We start from the raw sequence: 19,272 nt of genomic DNA on the forward strand, positions 1-19,272 counted from the left end.
AAAATCTGGAGTCCTTCTCTCTCTGTGAACAGCCTCAGGCTCTACCTTGGGCTGGAGAGTGACTTCTCTCCTGGGCGTTTCCTATCGGTAGTGTCACCAGGCTCCCTTGCCCCAGGGAGGGTTGTGGCTTGGAGTTGAGTCTGCCTGGAGTTGAGTCTGCCTGGTAAATCCATTAGCGTGTCTCCCTGCAGAATGCAGGGAGCTGTGTCATCACATGCTGCTTCCAGGCGTGAGGAAAGCACAGAGCAGCTTGGCAGAGCGTGTTGGTGCAGCAAACCCTTAAAACATGTACTGACTCTTAAGGAATATGCGTGGTGAATAGTAATCCCACTGACATCGTTGGAAGCACTGCCGCTATCCCCTTTTCAATGGGGTGGCTTCCAGACAGCTTATAGGACGGTTGCCTCTTGGCTCTAGAAGATGATTAAAAGGAGCCCAAAGCCACAGACAAGCCAAGGGGAGTTCACCTCAGGGTGATTACCTTGTCCTTCTGCTGGGAGTGTTCCCCTGGACTGTGTTTCATTCAGGGGGTCTGTAGCGCTGCTGCGGCCTGACTTCCTGCAGCCCCTCTGGCCCTCTGGACTTTTTCTTTCTTTGATCAGGGACAGTGGTAGAGTCACACTGTGGGGTGGGACATCATTATCTTCAAAAGCAAAAGGAGAAAAAGCATGAGTGAGAGAACTTCTGAATCAGTAAAAAGGAGAAGGAACCTCTTTTCTAACTTGGTGTAGGGTTCTTAGTGTGTAGGATGGCTTATTCCACTCATTCTCAAGTTCATCCCTCTTTTCCAGCTCTACTAAGAGCAGAGGTTAGGTATCTCCCATGGCCAAGGTGACAGTTTGCTTGGCTAGAACAGTGCTCAGTTGGGGAGCCTCCAAGAACTGGGAGGAACTGAGCTGTGATGGTTGTTCTCATTTTATTGATGGACTCCTAAGATACAAGAAAGACTAGCGAGAGTCCTAGTCTGCAGAGTCCTTCCAAGGGCTCTAACTAGGGGACCCAAGTTTTAGAACTCATGGGATTATTAGCTACAGAGTTCCAACCACAAAGCACTATCTCTAAGCAAAACCAATGATTACATGGCTCCTCAAGGTCACATGACCTCCTCCTCAAGGTCATAAAGTACAAAGTAGCACGCTCCAGATAGTAGTCACAAGGTAATGGGATTGATGATAATGCTCCACAAAGTAGGTCCTTCCCTCTACCTCTGTTCTCTCTTTCTCTAACTCTTCTCAAAACCAGCGGGGACTGTTCTAGGGAGGGTGAAACCCAGTAATCTAAGTGATTGAGACCTTGTCCTAATCTTATTCAGAGAGAGTGGTCTTTATTTCATGTTCAATACACTGTTGCTGTTTGTGTTTAAAAGCTGGTTTCTCACACAGTCTCAAAATATCACCGACTACTTATTTATTACAGAGGGGAAAAAAGTATGTTTATAATGGAGATATTTAGCAGATACCACCTTTAGCCAAACAATGAAATTTAACATCACCTATCATGGAACAAGTTATCACAGATGAAATACATATAAAAGGATATTTTGTGTCCCTTGATGTGATGTGCTGAGAAGGACACAACCTCACCTGTCTGCTATTCTTGCCAAAAATATTTGGTCAGAATCTAATCACAAGGAAACAAACACATCTAAATTGAAGGTAATTTTGTAAAGCAACTAGCCTATCCTCTTCAAAAATGTCAACGTTATGAAAAACAAGACTGGGGCAGTGCTCTAGAGTAAAAGATTCTAAAGAGAAGTGACAACTAAACGCAATGCATGATCCTTAGTTGAATTTTGGATTGATTGCGGAAAGAAACTATAAGGAAAATTATTGGCATAATTACAGAAATTTGAAGATGGACTATGTATTAGAAAATAGCATTACGTGTTAATTTTCTTGCTGAAGATCATTGCATTGTAGTTATGAGGGAGAATATCATTGCTCTTAGGAGATACGTGCGGATAAAGGATAAAATGTACATAGTCCACAACTTACTCTCAAATGGTTCAGCAATAAAATAAAATGTGTGTGGGCATAAATAGAAACCGGCTTCATTTTTATGATGTTAGAGGTGAAATAATCCGGGTCTGTGCGGCCTCTGAGGCAATAGGACAGTGCTGCTTACCAGCTCTAAGCACCCTTGTCCCAGGGACCTCTGTATGGAAATCTTGCTTCTTTGGACTCCTTTCTTTATGCATCTCCTACTAGGTGGGTCACATACTGACCTAACTCACACCAAGGTATTAGGGTCTTCTTAGACTAGCTTCCCCCAGGCAGGTGGCAGAGGATGGACAAGCTCGAGATACGCAGTCTCTGGGGGACACAGCACTCAAAACAAGTGGAGGCAATACCCAAGTGTGAGCGGAGCAATACCCAAGACGAAATTCACCGCAGTTGCCATTGATCTCAGTGGCTCAGGCTGTGCTCCTGATGCCGTGACCCACAGGTAGAAAGCTGCGTTCCTACCTGTTTGCAGACAGAGCACCCTTGCCCATGTCCGATTTTATTTTTAAAGGAATTTTCAAAGTATTTAGGATGATTAACTCTCACTTAAGAGATGGAATAAATGAGCCCCTGACTTAATAATCAGGGGAAGTTCTCAAAACCGAAATGTCCTCAGAAGGTCCTAACCTGGCTTCAGATTCTGGCACCAGAGGGCCTGAGCTCCAGTGCCAGCTGGGCCACTTATACCTGTGTGACCTCAAACAAATTACTTATCTCTCAGGGCTTCAGTTTTCTGATCTGTGAAATCAGGGTAGGATTGTTGTAAGGAGGAAATGTGATACTATGTGTTAAAAATTAAGGACAGTGCCTGGCAAAGAGGCGGAACTCCTTAAATACTAATGCTTATCCTTCTGCTTCTGATTACCACTGGTCAGAGATCATGTAACGTCTGTAAATACTGTCATCTTGCACTTGTCCTTTTGGAAAAGAGGTGTTTTTTTTTCTGAAAATGGGGAGCTTTCTAAGTATGGTCCTTTATCTTCAACCTATCCAACACATGTAAATATACACCCACATGTATAATTTCAAATGCACATACGATGTTTTGAAAGATTGGAGTGAAGGTTTTTAATCGATATTATGGACTTTTTAATGAATAAATACATATTCCTAAACAGATTAGAAATGAAATTTTGTTGGTTAAAAATGTAGAATAAACTGTGGGGCATGCAGTACATTTTTAATAAGTTTGGTGCTGTTTTACATCTGCAACTGGAAAATATTAGTGGGGGATGATAACGAGATCTTATGAGCTAGACACTAAGCTGGTTTTTCTGCAGCACCTTGGCGCAGGCAGCTGCTGCCTGGATAAAAGCCATCTTCAAGTGGCCAGGGAGGAGCTAACCTCCCTTCCAGCCTCCTTTTCCATGGCTGAGGACCCTTGCGTGTCTTGCCTTGCTCCCCTTTGGGGTGAGACTCCTGTGGGATGCTGGAGAGGGGGAGTAGCTACCGTGAGATGAGAGCATGTCCCTGTCTGAGTCCACTGTTAACTCCCGCAGCTTCAGGAGGGGTCTCCATAGAGGACTGGCTTCTTCTGTTTCTGGTCCTGACTCAGGAGGTGGAGCACCTGGGAGTTGAGGAGAAAGCAAAGTTGTAGTAAATGTCTGTGGTTTTTGCCAGCTGCCTCTTTTTTGGGGGGTGGGGGAGAGGACTCATCTCTTTCCTGCTTACACCATATGGTTTGGGTGGAGCTGTGTCCACTCCTTGACTCCAGGGATAGGCATGTGGCTGAAGCCGGGCTAACGAGTACCGCATTGCCTTAGCCACAGTGATTGGGTCCGGGGAGGGTACATAACCCAATCAGAAGCTATTCTAGTACTATTGCAAGAGCTTTCAGAGGCATAGCCTTTCTACTGGAGTTCACAAGTAGGAGGTTAGCATGACATTGCAGGAGACCATCTTTACCACCACATGGGGATAGCCTGCTTGAGAGGAAAGCTAACAGAGCTGAGAGACAAATGGTGCCCAGATGACATTTTCTGAGGCCTGGCTCCAACTGAGTGTGGAGTTAGCTCTTCCTTGCACTACCCAATTACATGAGCTAATACATTTCTTTTTCACTTGAGACATTTTGAGTTAGTCTTCTGACACTTGTTACTGAAAGGATTCTCACTGACATACAAAAGTAGAAAGACCTCAGTGGATTCACTTTCTCTGTACTTTATTCCTGTTTTTCATTTGGCAGTGTGTTGGCAAGCTCAGGGTATCTAATAGCTTTAAGAATCTGGTTCATGATGACCAGGTGGTCTTCCTGACCTTCTTGCCAGGGTTATCATGCTAGAGTCAGGATTTAACCTAATCCCATTAATAGTCTTGTTTTGGTGCGTGTTATGCATAGCTTTTTATTCTGATGTTCTGATATCTGGGACCTTACTAGTGAAACTGTCCCTCCCAGCGCTAGCCAATTCCTAGAGATAATAAAGGACCACTTATGAGCATGCCTTTCATATGCAAACCAACCAATCCGGAACCCCTAACCCCAAACTACTTCCTCTATGGAGCTCTTACACTCCCAGACCATTATCCATCTGCCCTGAGCACCCCAGGGTCCAGTACCAGACCATGAGGGATGACCCCTGTGCCCAGAAACCACCAAAACTATTCAAACCTGCCAATCCGAAACCTGCTTAGCCTGTTTCTCTTGCCTCACTGCAAAAAAAGGGAGATAAAAGTTCCTTCTTGCAAAAACTGCAATAAAGACTTGCCCATTTCCGTTCCCCCAGCCCTTCTGCCTCCTAACCGATCTGGTGCTTCCCCATGTGGCCCTGCATGGCATGGCATAACACCTCCTTTCAGGAATTGGGAGGAAATGGAAACTATCTTTTCAATGGCAATTGTCTCCTGGTCTGTTGGTCTCACCATACTTGAATAATAAATAATAAAACCTACATTTAAAATACTGTGTATTTTTTTAAGAAGCTAAATCATTTTTCTTGAAGCATAAAATCTACATACAATGAAATGCACAGATCTTAAGTGTACAATTTAATGAGTTTTGAAAAATGTATATAGCCACACAACTAGCCAAGATTTAGAATATTTTTTCACCTCAGAAGTTCTGTCATATACCCTTCCATTGACTGGTCTTTTAAGCTCAACAATTAGGCATTCTTCTTCATAGTGAGAATTTCAAACAGCCTTAGAACAAAACCTTTCTGAGAAATCAGGGAAAGTGCTGAGAAAGCTCAGAACTAAGACCCCCTCAAAACTGGAGTCAGCTGTTTAGTCACCTTTAGTTTCAGGCTGCCCAGAGAAGTTCCAGGAGTGAGAATGTATCTTAGACAAAGGTGCTATGGAATGATTTGTGAAGATCAGGAAGAATTTCTCCTTGGAGTGCAGGGTTAGTGGTCTCTCAGCAGTCTCCTCCAAAAAGGTTTCCTAAATCCCCACTTGGAACTGCTTTCTCCCTTACCCATACATTCTTAGCACTTTGCTTACAAGCACAACATCTGTGCTCTGACAAGGATTTTAGAGATCATCTAATGTTATTTAATAACCTAATTCAAAATCAGGAAAATGGTTATTCAGACAAACTTTTATCTTTCTTTTATAAAACGAAAATCCAAGATCCAAATATCCTTTTTACCTTGGCTGCCAGGAAACTCAACTAACTTTGGTGCTTATGCAATGCAATGAATTCATCCCAGATATCTGATAACATCTATTTTTCTCCTCCTTTTAACCTGTTTCTTTTTTTTTTTCTTTTTGCTTTCCATGTTAGTTGGTATTGTATTTATTTTTTTATAAGCTGCCTGAAAATTCTTGTACCTTTATAACACCTGTGGTGCATTGGACTTATTTATGTGTATACCCATCCTTCTTTCTCTTTCACAGTATAGCAAAGTGCACTGTTTAAAGAAGGACTCAATATGTAAAAAATTGAGTTGACTATGACCGGAAGAGACCCACTAGATTTTACCCTTTTTCTCTTTTTAATAGAAAGTTTTCTGAAAGGGAGGACTCTGGGGAGGGTCAGCCATGATTTAGGAGAGGGTGGCACTAGCAGGACCCACATCCCCATCCTTCCCTCAGGAGCACCCATCCACAGATGACCTACCTCTTCTGTGTGCTTTCTTTTTTGGGGGGTGTTGGGTGTGGAAATTAATCTCCACTGGGAAGATGAGAAGCTCTGCTGGGGGCTCATTGGCCTTAAATGGACTCCTCAGGGGGTCCAGGACTCTGGGTTGTTCTTCTGAGATAGGAGGCAATTTCAAAGCCTTTGAAGCCTGGAGAAAATTTAAATACAAAACAAAAACCAACGTGGCAGATATTCAAACCCTGCTGCCTCCAGGGGACAAATGACATTGTATCTTACTGTATTTCTAGCACCAAGAGCAGCTGGGTGTAGCTTCAGTACCACTGCGGGGAAGTAAATCTAACCAGCCGGGCATCTTACTAGAGTGGTTCTGCTTTGCTTGGGATCTTGGCTCTGCCCCAGTTAATCCAGCTTCTCATTCTTCTGAGAAGTATAAACATGATAAATTCAAGAGTCTTTGAGAGTAAATATAGTCTTTCTTTTGCAGCCAGGGAAACTAAGCTGGATTGAAATGACATAACTAAGATTTCTATATGTGAAGAACGAGAAATCTTGGCATATGTCGTTAAGGGTAAAAAACAAGGTGTGGAACACACTGCAAACTTTTAGGTAAGAAAGGGCAGAGAAGAGGAATGAATGCACATTTGTGTTTGCTTACCTACGTAACCTCTCTAAATCTCAGTTTCTTCCTTTATAAAATGGGAGTCATACCACCTACCTCAGAAGGTTGCCGTGATGATTGAACTAATGATATGTAGTTACAATAGTGTTTGAACTAGGTTTATTTCTACCATATTTCTTTGAGAGTAGACTCTTTTCTCATTAGGGTTTAATACCCAAACTCACCACTAGCAAAATATCTACACATCTCCACACTTCTGTAATATGAACTTAGCTAAACCAAATCACTGTGTGTCAGAATCAGCCACAATTTGAGCACAGTTTTTGTGTCCAAAAAACTCCACAATGTGGGGTGTGTGTGTGTGTGTGTGTGTGTGTGTGTATGTGTATGTGAGAGAGAGAGAGAGAGAGATACTAGGGGCAGTACTTAGAGCCTGTTTCCAATTATTCAGAAGTTGCTGAAAATTTCTTTTAGTTTGCAGCTTTTAACATATGAACTTGGCTCTATGAAATGTATATGTATGCTGGATTTTAGGGAGTTCAATTTCACAGGAGGAAAAATAAAAACGTTTCCCACTTTTTTAGTGCTCAAAAAGACAAAAGTGATCAGAAACACACATAGGCATCCTACATGTTTAGAGTTGAATGAGGAAGGAAATTCAACTGAATACATGCAGAGTAATATTGATAATTTTGAGACAGTAAGAAATGACTAACCAAATGCATGCACATAGGATCTTTCTGTTTCTGGAAACCTTCACTGTCCAGGTGCCAGCTGCCCACCAACTGCCCTTTTCTGAATACTGACCTTGTGCATTTTGTGTGACAAGGTTTGCATTGAGAAAGCTACATGGAAACTCAAATGATTTGTGTGAGGTATGGCTGACAAGCCAAGCCTTAATTTCTTTATTCTAATTAAAAATTTACAGAGTTTTAATATAGTGGAAAATATTGCTTTCCTCTGCTAAGCCATATAATATACATGAGTTGAGGAAAAGGACTCCTGTCCTCTGAGCCTGGCTCAGTTCTGGGCTGACCTGGGGTGTGAGATGGAGGCCTTTCCTTAGGCCTGCAGTGACTCTGGCAGGTCAAACCTGCTGTTTACTCCTGGTGCAGAGGAACCTGGGAAGACAGAGGCCCTTCTGGGGTGGTTAAAAAGGTTCAGATAGGCTTAGACACAGGAAACATGAGAAAATCCTGAACAGACTAAAAACAACCTCCCTTATTGGTACCAGAATCACCAGGAGTGCCCATGGCTCCTTCAGGGCCATTTCAGATGACAGGAATTCCCATAATTAACTAACATTGCTTCAGTTCCCTGGCAGACACAAGATACTTTCACCAAAACACATCATCTCCTTTCTTCCTTCCATGAGCCCTATGAGGTTGGCATTATTATCTGTGCACACAGATGAGGTCACTGCAGCTCAGAGGGGTGAGTGTCCTGCTTAAGTTTACACAGCTGCTTTGGGGTAGAGCCTTTTGGAGCCCCTGCTCGTTCCTGCTCAGCACAGGTACCTCCAAACCACTAAAGTCCCACATAGAATTGCAAGGCAGGATCAGACCAGAGAGAGCTAAGGACACCCCTAAAGAAGAAGGTGTACTTGACTGCTGAAGAGGTTGATAAACCAGCAAAATTTACCCTACATTTTCAAAGGTGACAGACCCTGAGTTAAGCAAAACCATTGCTGGATTTGAGATCTCCAACATTTTCACTTTGAAGTGGATCTATTGCTTATAAACCCAGATTCTGTCCTTACTTGTTTATAGATGACCCCCAGCCCCTTAATAGAACAAAGGATTCTATTGCCATCAGAGAGTGCAATAACATCATCTTCTTTAAGGTAGAATCAGGGGCAGCTGAAATTCCTTGGACTTCACCATTTTCAACATTTACTTACTTACTACAGCTTTATTCCAGCTTTCAGAAGTAAGGCCAGTTTTCTGAGACATCCCCTTTGAGTCAGCTTGTTTCTAGATTGAGATTAATCTTTCAAATGCCAGATCATGCGCGCACACACACACACACACACACACACACACACACAAAACCTTTTTCATCTTCACTTCCCCAGGTGTGCTTTTTTCTGAGCCAGTGGCAGATGCTACAGGAGGGAAAAGGCATCTTTCAGCAGGAGGCTCCTGTAACAAGTGGCTGCTTCTGCCCTTGTGGAGTTTCACATTCCCTTGTTTGTCTGTAGAAACAGGTTGGGGATGAGAATTTGTTAATTGCAGGTATGGGGGAAGGAGAGTTGATTTTCAACTTATATCACTTTGGGGTTGATGGGAAGATGGCAGGGAGAGTGCTGGGACACTGAGACAGCCGTGGCTTTGGCTGAGGCAGGTTTGGGGAGCCCTAATCTCATCATCTGGTTGGGTTCTTGGTGGCTGAGTAAGGTGACGGAGAGAATGGTAACGATAACCACAGCTGATATGTATTAAGTGTGAAATATGGGACAGGAATTGTGCAAAGTATTTTATATGCCTTAACTCACTTAATCCCCACAATAACCGCATGGAGGTAGTATCATTATCTCCATTCTGCAGATGAGGTAATTGACCCTCAGCGAGATTGAATAACGGGCCCAAGATCATAGCTATAAAGTGGGGGTAATTTCAACCCAGGCAATCTGATTGCAGAATGCATGCGGTTGAGTATTAGGCGAAGAAGAGCCTGTCAGTCTCCAACTGAACTTTGGCTGTTATTTTCTAAGGTGAGTGACATGAGGAAGCGACACAAGGCCTGCCTCAGTGTTCTCAAATGAACTCTGTATGATTACGTTTACCCAGATCAACAAGCAACATGCTTGGCTTCTTACCACTGAGATCTGCCTTCCTATTGGGAAAGGTGCTGCCATAGGATGTAACGTGGGATTTGTCATTTGGGAGCCAAGAATGACCAAGTTTGGCATGCCCAGAGGCCCTCCTGGAGGTTCGCTGTGTTTTTTCATTGTGGCTTTCCTTTGAAGCATGTATAAGATGGTGATTCTCTATTGACGTGTCCTAGGGAACGACAGATACACATTCCTGTAAACAGGCTTTGTAAAGGAACAGAGCAGGTTCCTTTAACAGTCAGACCTGCGGCTAGACTTGTGGTTCCAAGGATGAAATCTCCCTTGCAGCCTGGGAAGAAACACATGATTATAATAGCAAGATCTCTAATGCTGTTTATTACAATAAAACATTTCATTATTAATGAGAGAAAGAATGACGTTTAACCATGCCTGATAGATATATAGTGCTTTCTTGCAAAAAAATTTTTAAATAAAAAATGAAGCACTAGTGTAATTGTCCTTATCCATCATAACAGAATGCCTCTTCCCTCTCCCCTTCCACGTGTGGCACTTCTCTTCTCCCTGGTCCTATACTCATTGGCATCTGACCTTGTAAGTCATACAAGTTTATTCCAAATCGGAGCGTGTGTTGTCTGTGTTGCTCTGAGCCACTGTCATCTTGTACACACACATACCCCCACACACAAGCCTTAGAGTTTCGAAAGCATTTTTATGTTGTAACCCATTTAATCCTCAGAGTGACCTTGTGAAATATATATATATATATATGATAACAGCTCCATTTTACAGACTAGCTAATTCAGGATCAGAGTTAATTAAATTTCTTGGACCACAGCTAGTAAGATACAGGACTCAAACCAAGGCCTTTCCCACTCTAAAGCCAAGAGCTCTTTTTCTTCTAGAGACTACAATTGCCTCGATGAGTCTCGGGAAGATACGTGGTTAAATAAATTTGAAAAACCGTAAGTTAAAGTTAAACTGGCTATTTCACCTATAGAACTTCTCAAAAATGGTCCATCTTCGAGTGTGCACTGTGACTCTGTGAAGAGAACATGGTACGCAGCATTTTCCAAATGTATTTGGCCATGAAACTCTTGTTTTCTCATAGAGCATCTGGCAATGCTAGGATTCCACAGGTAATGCTTTGGGAAACAATGGTCAATAGGCTCAAAAGTACTCTTCTTTGGAGGACCCAAGAAATGGTGAAGGGAAGGACCATTCCCCCTGAAGTCAAGAAAAACAATGATAGAGGGGAGCCCATTAGAAATGGTACCTCTGCCTGGGTTTCATCTTCCTGCCAAGGCTGCTTCCTGAGTGGCGGCAAATGAGTCCCCTGACTGCTGTGGTTCTTGGCTACGGAACCCCGGTCCACGTGTCCACCAGCCCCAGCTTCCCCTTCATCCAGGCCCTGCTGACCTGCAAAGGTGAGCAGTGGGTCAGCTTTGTAACACCAGAGATGGGCATGGTGCTCTTAGCTGCCTCCCGTCTTGCTTTTCTGAGCAAAAGTGTTGATCAAGGCCCTCGTTCCGCCTTCCTCCTTACTTCTGTTTTTCTGCTAGTGCTTCCAGGGAAGTGGCAGCCAGGTTAGAGGAACAGAACTGCCCTTCCCAGGAGGCTCAGATTTGAGTCTTCCTTCTTGGACTCAGTTTCCTCATCTGTAAAATGGGGATACTGATTTCTTGCCCTCACTTGTTTGCCCAGTTGTCTGAAGCTCAAATAAGATAATGAATGTGACAGCCCTTTGTCAACTGTGAGGGACTAGTGGGTAACAGTGGTGTCATCATGACAGGGTGACCTACAGCCCTGCTCTGTTGTCACTAAAAGGCTTGGTCTGAGGCGCTTGATTTCCTAGGCTGTCTGCTGCTTGTTTACTTGTGGGAAAACCTCTGCCCAGTGCACTGTGGTGGGATGGCTGCTTAGCTTTCTGAACTTATCCTGTCTACACAACTCTTAGAAAGGATTTGAATCAACAGATGACTCCAACATAGTTAACAAATCTTTCATCGATGGTTTAAAGGGTCCTGCAGCTATTTTCATCACTTACTCAAGGTAGATTTATTGCTGAAATAGTCTGGCAACCTTCTTTGTATGGAGCTGCTTTCACAACACCTCCACTCTCAGCATGCAGCTCTGTGGAACAATGTGGGGTTGTCTTTCAAGCAGGGGCTCTGGAAGCCTTCAGGGCCTCTGTGTGTGCTGGAGTGCTGGGCTTCTGGAAGCTCCCAACCAGCCTCACCTTCCCTCTATCCTCCTCAGCCTTCATCATTCTCTACGTCATTCTCATCCTTGGTGTCCTTGGGTCCAGAGCCAAATGCCCACTTGTGGGGCTCCTCCCTCCCTCCAGCTGTCCCTCCTCTGCCCATTGGCTCCTAAGCCGACTTTGGGACTAAGCGGATACTGAGAGTGTTGGTGGAACAGATGTGGGCTCAAGCTCAGGTTCAGAGGGGTCCGCTCAGGTTTTAGTGGCCCAGGGAAGCCTGATGAGCCCTGAGGACCCTTCAATCTGAGGAGGTCAAGGGCCACATTAGGCCTGTCACCAAGAGGACCTCAACTCCATATAGGTTGTGGCATGAAAGACCTTTTTGTGTGTTCTAGAATGATCCTTTGGGGTCAAGCCAGACTTTAGGTTCATTCTTCCCAGTCAGATTCTCCTGGAACCAAATGCATTTCTGAGGGTAGGGGAAGTGAAACTCTAGCCAAATGGCTACTCGCCTGCTGAACAGTCTTCTATGGCAGACTGTCTAAGTCGGGGCAGGGGGTGTTGTGGGTAGGGAGATATAGAGAGGCATTTTCCCTTTGGCTGTATCCCAGGTGATATTGATTACATGACTCAATCTATGCGAAGGAAACCAAGATTTTTTTCAGTAAACATCAGCTCTGGCTCATTTGTTTATGCTTAGTAGAAACAGGCTTGCAAGCAAGGTATTAGAACATTCAGTTGTTGAAAAGAAACCACAAAACTCGTTCTCTCTATATTTCAAATATGGATTCAGATTACCCAAATGATGTGAGTTTTGATAGCAATGTAGAGCTCTTAGAAAGCTTTTTCTTTTTCTTCCTCTGTCCTGTCCTGTGATTTTCCACAACAACACAGAGAGGGTGGAAGGCAGATAACATTACTCCCATTGGGCGGATGAGCAAACTAAGGATGCAGGGAGCATAAGTAACTTGGCCAACATAACACTGTTGGGGGATCTGGGATTTGTAGCCAAGATTTTTGCTACTTTTCCAAATAAAGTGTCTGGGAAAGAGAGGGAGGCCAAGGGGAGATAAAGTTAAAACCAATAAAACCGTCAGCCAGCGTTCCAGTTACAGCCTCTGAACTAACTGTTCTTAGTTCTTTACAAATTGACTTTTGGCCCTGAGATCATGGGCAATTGGGTATTGCACTTAGTTCGTAATTATGCTTAAAAACAAAAACAAAAACAAAACAAAACAAGAAGCGAGGGCGGTCTCTAACATTTCTCAAGCACTCACTATGTGCCCAATAGTGCTTTATCCCACGGAACTCCCCCATCCATCCTGTGAGGTAAAGGTGGGGATGGTCGTCTCCATTTTAGAGAGGAGGAAACTGAGGTCTAGAGAGATCACATGGCTTGGCATCTGGGACTAAGAGCCACATGTTTAATTGCTTATTCTATATTGCCTCTTTGTTTTCTGCTGATTATGATAGCTCCTTGTTACATGGCGTCAATTAGGGAAGTCACTTGATCCCTTAGGTATGCAGTGGTGATCCACCTGAAAAGTGGAAGTACTGCAGTCCACAGTCCACTTCCAGTGATTTTAGATCGTAGGGCATCCAAGTCTAAGGATATAAACTGGAGACAGTAGGATTTTTGAAGAAAGAAAGCTTAAGGCATTGGCAAGGTGGGGTGCCCTCTGGGGAAGGGCAGAAGATCCCAACACAGGAGCAACACCTGGGTGAGTTCACCACCCCCAGGACACGGATGGCCCAGAAACTTGATCTTTTCAGTCTTCCAAATCAGCTGGTCTTGGGGATGTTGACCCACATTAGCCAGGTGCATAGACTGATGTACAGGCTCATTTACAAAGAGAAACGCAGTTGCCTGACTAGCGTATTATTCCCTGTAGATGAACTACACGTCCATGCGGCTATGACCAAATCCCTGGAACTGGAGTCAAGACTTAAGGGAGGTGTGTGGCAGGAATATTTAATGGCACCAGGCTCTGAAACCCTGCCATGTTCTTCTCAACTCATTAGATTCTCTACTTACCCTGATCAGATCCTTTTCCAAGGACAGGGCTTGGTTAGGCACTGCCATTGTTTCTGGAAAATTCCTTCTTAATTTCAGAAAAATTAACTTTCTATTATGTTAGGTTCTTGGTCTTTCCTGTTCTTTTCTCAAAACCTCTGGTACTAGCCAAGGCCCTGTTCTTTGTCCATTAGTGTTACCCGGTCATCTTTTCCCATCTCCTTTAGCAAGGGCAACTCTGGCTCTTTTAATGCTTCAAGTTCCCAAGAATAATATTGACAAGTAAAATCCCTGTAGTACTGAGCAGCTTACAGACAGCTCACAATAATTTTCTGTGCAGTAATGAGGTGGGTCTTATTATGTCCATTAGAGAGATGAGCCAACAGAAGCTCAAAGAACTTAAGTGACTTGCTCAAGATGCACATCTAGTAAGAGAGAGAAAAGCCATTGCAGTTGAGATTTCTGGCTCCAAAGCCTGTAGTTTCTTCTTATGATATTGCCACAAAACCACAGGATTAAAGAATGTTAGAATGGAACAGACCTAAGAAATCGTCTAAAAATCTAGAGCCTAGACCTGTACTGTCCAATATAGTAATCACTAGCTACATGTGGCTATTTAGATGTAAATTAGTTAAAAGTAAATAAAATTAAAAACTCAAGTTTCACCGTTGCACTACCTACATTTCAAGTGCTCAATAGCCACATGCAGCCCATGGCTGCTATATTGGACAGCATATGTGGAACATTTCATCATTGCAGAACATACTGTTGAACGATGCTAGTCTAGGTGAATGCCCTCATTTTACATATGAGGACAATGAAACCCACGATTCCCTAGACCTTATTTTGGGAAACTCCATTTTAAGTTGTCAAAAATCCAAATATTTGAGATCTGGTCATAAAATCAACATGTACCTTGTTCAAAAGATTTTCCTTGTTGAATCCAAAATGGTGGGAAGACAGGCAGGAGATGGTATTTTGGGGGAACCCCTGAAAGATCCTGTTGTGGCCTGAGAGTCTTTGGTATGTTAAGGTGACTTTCCTGGAGCAGCACAGAATCCTTGATGTATCCTGAAGAGTAGGTCAGGAGATATTGATAGAAATAACGGTCATCAGTCTAGAGGTCTTAGAGATAACTACACTAGTCTTGCCTCTAGACATTGCCCATTAAAGAAGACAATTAGAAGATGCGAGGGATTGAAAATTCAGATAGAACCCATAGAGAGATCTTTATTCAGTGTCCTAGGAGCTACTGGTCCTGTGCCACATGTATGCTTTTTCCACTCCACCATTCCCCAGGACTGGGTCTCCCTGGTGGAAGAAACATGGCTGCTTCTTTGGGGTTAGATAAAAGGCTCCTCCTGCCTCAGGAGGCAAATCCAAAGGTTTCTCCTGGATGTATCCTGCTTGCTTCTGGAGGCCCCATGATTCTCAATCCAGTCTTTCTACAAGTATTTACTGAAGGCTTACCAATGGGCCCACCCCTTTGCTAGGCAGTGGAGTAGATACAGAAGAACCAGCCATGGGCCATATTTAAAGGCACCAATAGTCTGTTGGAAAGACAAAGCTCTCCTGAGCCCTCCTGTAGGGTCCCAACTGTCAGTGTGATGTAAGGTCTGAAAACAAGGAGCTCAATATTGGCTGGAGTTATTAGAGTAGTCTTTGTAGAAGATGTGGGCCTGAAGGGTGGGGTGGATTTATCATAGGGATGGAAAGATGGGACCAAAGAACATTCTAGCACCACAAAGGTGGTGAGCTCTGAGAAGTGAGGGGAAGGGATGGCACAGGCCACTGGGCCAGTGATCTCATACCACAGTATTGCCATTGCCCTCCAGCTTAAGAGTCTCACCCTTAAGAGGGGCCTTGGTGAGGAATTCTGGCAAGGGACCCAAGAATGCACATACACATGGATGTTTTCTAAAACCACACATTGTAGCCATATGACTTCTATAGGGAGGATCTGAGACATTTTTTGATATTAAGAGGGGCTCTTATCCTTGAAGATATGGGGCCTAGGCCATGGGGCAGTGGCCTGCTCTACCCTTTGCCCCACCCAATGATAAACATATCTTTGGTTAAGAGGCTCTTTCTCACTAGTGTTAAATAAATGGGATTGACTAACTGTGGGCCTGCCTTGAAAGTAAAACCAATTACTATTCAAGCCCATATCTCTCATTTTCCTTCAAATCATCACTGTATTGGGGAAAGAGTTTTCTCTCCTTTCCTAAGGTAAACCTATAAAGCAAGAAGAAAGTCAATTTTCCTCTGGTCCTGTCTGTTGGTGCTGAAGAAACGGCAAACCGCCAAGTGGTCACTGGCAAATCCTGCTCATCCCTCTCATCCCAGTAAGTTTGCCAGTAAATAAAATTTGAGATGTCCAGTCAAAATTGAATTTCAGATAAACAGTGAGTACTTTTTTAGTAGAAATATGTACCAAATATTGTGTGTGTGTGTGTGTGTGTGTGTGTGAGTGCATGTGTACTAAATCTGACAACTCTAATCCCCAACCATTTCCTGTTTTCATTTTTAAGCCTTTATTTACAGAGTGCCTTTAGGGTCTCTGTTCAGCAGAGGGTGTCCATCTCACTCCTAAGTGGATTGTGCTGGAGACCCGCCATCTTTAAGAGGAGGAGGCCCAACATTTCCACTTTCTGGAGGATCTGAGATCACCTCAGAAGGGGGGCTAGGGAGTGTAGGGAAGAATGTGGAGCCGGGGGGTGTGGGGAGGATCTGGCTTCTGATCCCAGCTCTGCTTTTGGTCAAATAACCTTGGACAAATTACCTTGCCCCCGGACCTCTTTTTCCTTACCTTGTAAAAGATAGGAACTGAACTGGGGGATCTGAAGTCTCTGAGTAGAGAAGGTTGGGAACAAAGTTCTGCTGGGGTGTGGAATGTAATGCTGCTGAGGGGAGCTAGAGGGAAGGCAAGAGTGAAGGCAAGACTTCAGGTTGTATGTTCCTCTGCAAATGTGGGGAAGGATGAAGGGAGAAAGTTACGATAGAGGCTTGCAGGCTACTGAGCTTGAGCACCTTTGCTTTAACATGAAATTGGGCCTAAAATTCTGGTATTTTAAGCCTTGATGGAAAACACACCAGAATGTGAGGCAGGGCAGCTCTGGGTGCACCTCCTCCCATTTCCCCACTGACCTGTACATCGAAGCCTGTATATGGTATCGGGGGGCCATGTCCGCAAGAGGCCTCGGAGGTATCTCTTGGCCGAATACCCAGGCTGGATCTGCCGTTGGGCCTGGCTCTCTGGTTGGCTTCGGAAGTGGAGGTACGGTTGCCAGACTGTGTCCTGCTCCCTCTGTGGGGACATCAGTCAGGAAACAGCATGGCTGCTGAGCCCTGAGCTTCCCACTGATACAGGCTGGTTAGCACAATCCTCGTCAGTAATCCAGGAGACTCCTGGAAGGTGCCGGAAGGCACCAGAAACATATGCCTCAGCCAACAGACATAAACCAAGAACCCACAGAGCAAAGCTCTAAAAGGCCCCTGCAGATTTGCAGTTGGAAGGAGAAGAAAAAATGAGAAATACCAGACCCCATCTTGAGACAGAACATCAGAAAAGGATAAAGAGCCTCAAAAGAAAACACATTACTTAGTTCAGCCTGTGGAAATCATTTTAGTACCTTAAAAAGTGGCCCTGGGCAGCAATGGGAAAGCCAGCTTGACAAATCAGCATTGTCACTCAATGTTTGTAAGATGAATAATGGGACAGACAAACTATGTCCATGTTTACAGGGAGCCTGGCATTTTAAACATATCTGGCTCTGCTGAATTTCATTTCAGCCAGGGAGAATTTTCTGGGAACCTACCTGCTAAAGTCAGTCCCACTATGCAAGACATCATGGGGAATAAATGTGAATAATAACATCTTACATTTGGCTGGGGATTTATATTATACAAAGAACTTTTACCTCATTACAATCCTTCAAGGTGGATGAGTTAATATTATAACCACTTAAATTATGCAGAAACTCTCTCAGGATGATCAGTTACGCACACGAATAGCAAATATGTGATACTTGTGTGGACATCTCTCCCTTTCCCCCATGTCCATGGCAGACATCACCAATTAATTATGGCATTCTTGACTGATGAACTGTTTGTGATCTCAGAAGCCTTTTCTTTTCAAATTAAAAAAAAAAATTGAGGCATAATTTGTATATAACATGTATAGAGCTTAAATGTTCAGTTGAATAAAGTCTGACAATTGCATACACCTTTGTAACTACTACACAAAATATAGAACATTTTCATCAGCCCAGAAAGTTCTCTCATGCCACTTTCTAGTCAGTGTCTCCCCACCCACCAGATAATCACTATTTTCAGGTGAGGTCATTAGCCTGAGTTTCCTTGCCAGAATTTAGGAAGGTTTATGGTTAAAAAAAGAAATGAAAAGAAAACAACGATGGAACTATAAAACCTGCTTGATGGGGGAGAGGAGGTTTGGGTCTCTGCTCTGCTGAGCAAAGCTGTGGTTGGTCCCATTCTTATGTATTCAGGACGTGGAGATGCCACAGAAAGGCAACCCACAGCTGTAGCTGAGAATTCAGGACCACCAGAGAGACTCTTTTTTGGCTAATGAGAGGTCTGGGAAGCCAAAGTCCATGAGATGAGGGAATATGTCTGCTGAGGAGAGAGAAACAGAATGAATGAATGTCCTGGAATTTCCAGGACATTCATTCATTCATTCATTCATTCATCAGACACCTACAATGCACCAAATACTATGCCAGGCACTGGAGAAAAAGGGACGAATAAGACAGATTGGTGATTCATAAATGGAGTAACAGATGAAAGAAAGCATGGCTTATTCGATTGGCTCTACACTCTAGGAATTTGTAAATTAAATAAATGCTTGGAATCCAAACACAGAGCATCAACTGGTCCTTGATGTCTGGACAGTTTATGTGGCAAGTACTTCAAGCGCAGAAAGAACCTGAAAAATTCAGCCCCACATAAATCTTGAGACTTTTTCCAGAGGACAAGAAAGAAAGAATTGTAGGGAGAGCAGTTGAAGCAAAATGACTTAAGTTCTTTCACTTACTCCATTTTTTCATCTGGTCATGCAATAAATATTTGTTGAGCACCTTCTATGTGCCAGGCACTGTGTTAAGCTTTAGAATTATGGTGCCATTAGATCCAAGGCCTTTTCTGGGTCAATTGGAACTGCAGTTCCTCCCTGTAAATCTTTGCTTCAAATGACTTCTCTGTGAATGCAGCAAGACCAAGCCTCCTCTAAGATGCTGTGGCCCCTGTGCCGATGGCACGGTGCCCTGTTTGATCTGGACAAGAGCCCCTTGTTTTTTCTCATTAAAGGGTATTTCTGAAGCACCAGCTTGATTCTGGAGCTTTACTGGGTAGCTTGCTCAATAGGGCAGGGAGTTGCCGAGGCGAGTTAGGGAATGCTTTGTGCTGGAATTTGGGCTATCTAAACACATTTTTGCTTAGAGTTTGAAAGCTGATCTCGAACTCTGTATTAGTTTCCTACTGTTGCTGTAATAAATTACCACACATTTAGTGGCTTTAAACAACACAAATTTGTTATCTTCCAGTTCTGGAGGTTCAGAGTTTGAAATGGGTCTCCCTGGGCTCAA

General features: G+C 43.6%; 1 protein-coding gene across 4 annotated transcripts in view; it reads right to left on the reverse strand.

Moving 5' to 3' along the window:
• The window catches only part of KIAA2012 (KIAA2012 ortholog), a 93,814-nt gene that overhangs the window by 61,761 nt on the left and 12,781 nt on the right, over positions 1-19,272 (reverse strand). The window contains exons 3-10 of one of the 4 annotated variants that reach the window (XM_033111368.1): positions 16,817-16,976; positions 14,585-14,740; positions 10,729-10,871; positions 9,480-9,663; positions 8,713-8,855; positions 6,061-6,229; positions 3,454-3,570; positions 482-643 (exon numbers count right to left, since the gene is read on the reverse strand). In XM_033111368.1, coding sequence (XP_032967259.1) covers positions 482-643; positions 3,454-3,570; positions 6,061-6,229; positions 8,713-8,855; positions 9,480-9,663; positions 10,729-10,871; positions 14,585-14,740; positions 16,817-16,976 — 1,234 coding nt within the window. The remainder of the gene's footprint in view (positions 1-481; positions 644-3,453; positions 3,571-6,060; positions 6,230-8,712; positions 8,856-9,479; positions 9,664-10,728; positions 10,872-14,584; positions 14,741-16,816; positions 16,977-19,272) is intronic. The other 3 variants (XM_033111371.1, XM_033111369.1, XM_033111370.1) reach the window with 3 other exon arrangements.

This window comes from Rhinolophus ferrumequinum, chromosome 8 (genome assembly GCF_004115265.2).
Source record: "Rhinolophus ferrumequinum isolate MPI-CBG mRhiFer1 chromosome 8, mRhiFer1_v1.p, whole genome shotgun sequence".
In the NCBI taxonomy this organism is placed as follows: Eukaryota; Metazoa; Chordata; class Mammalia; order Chiroptera; family Rhinolophidae; genus Rhinolophus; species Rhinolophus ferrumequinum.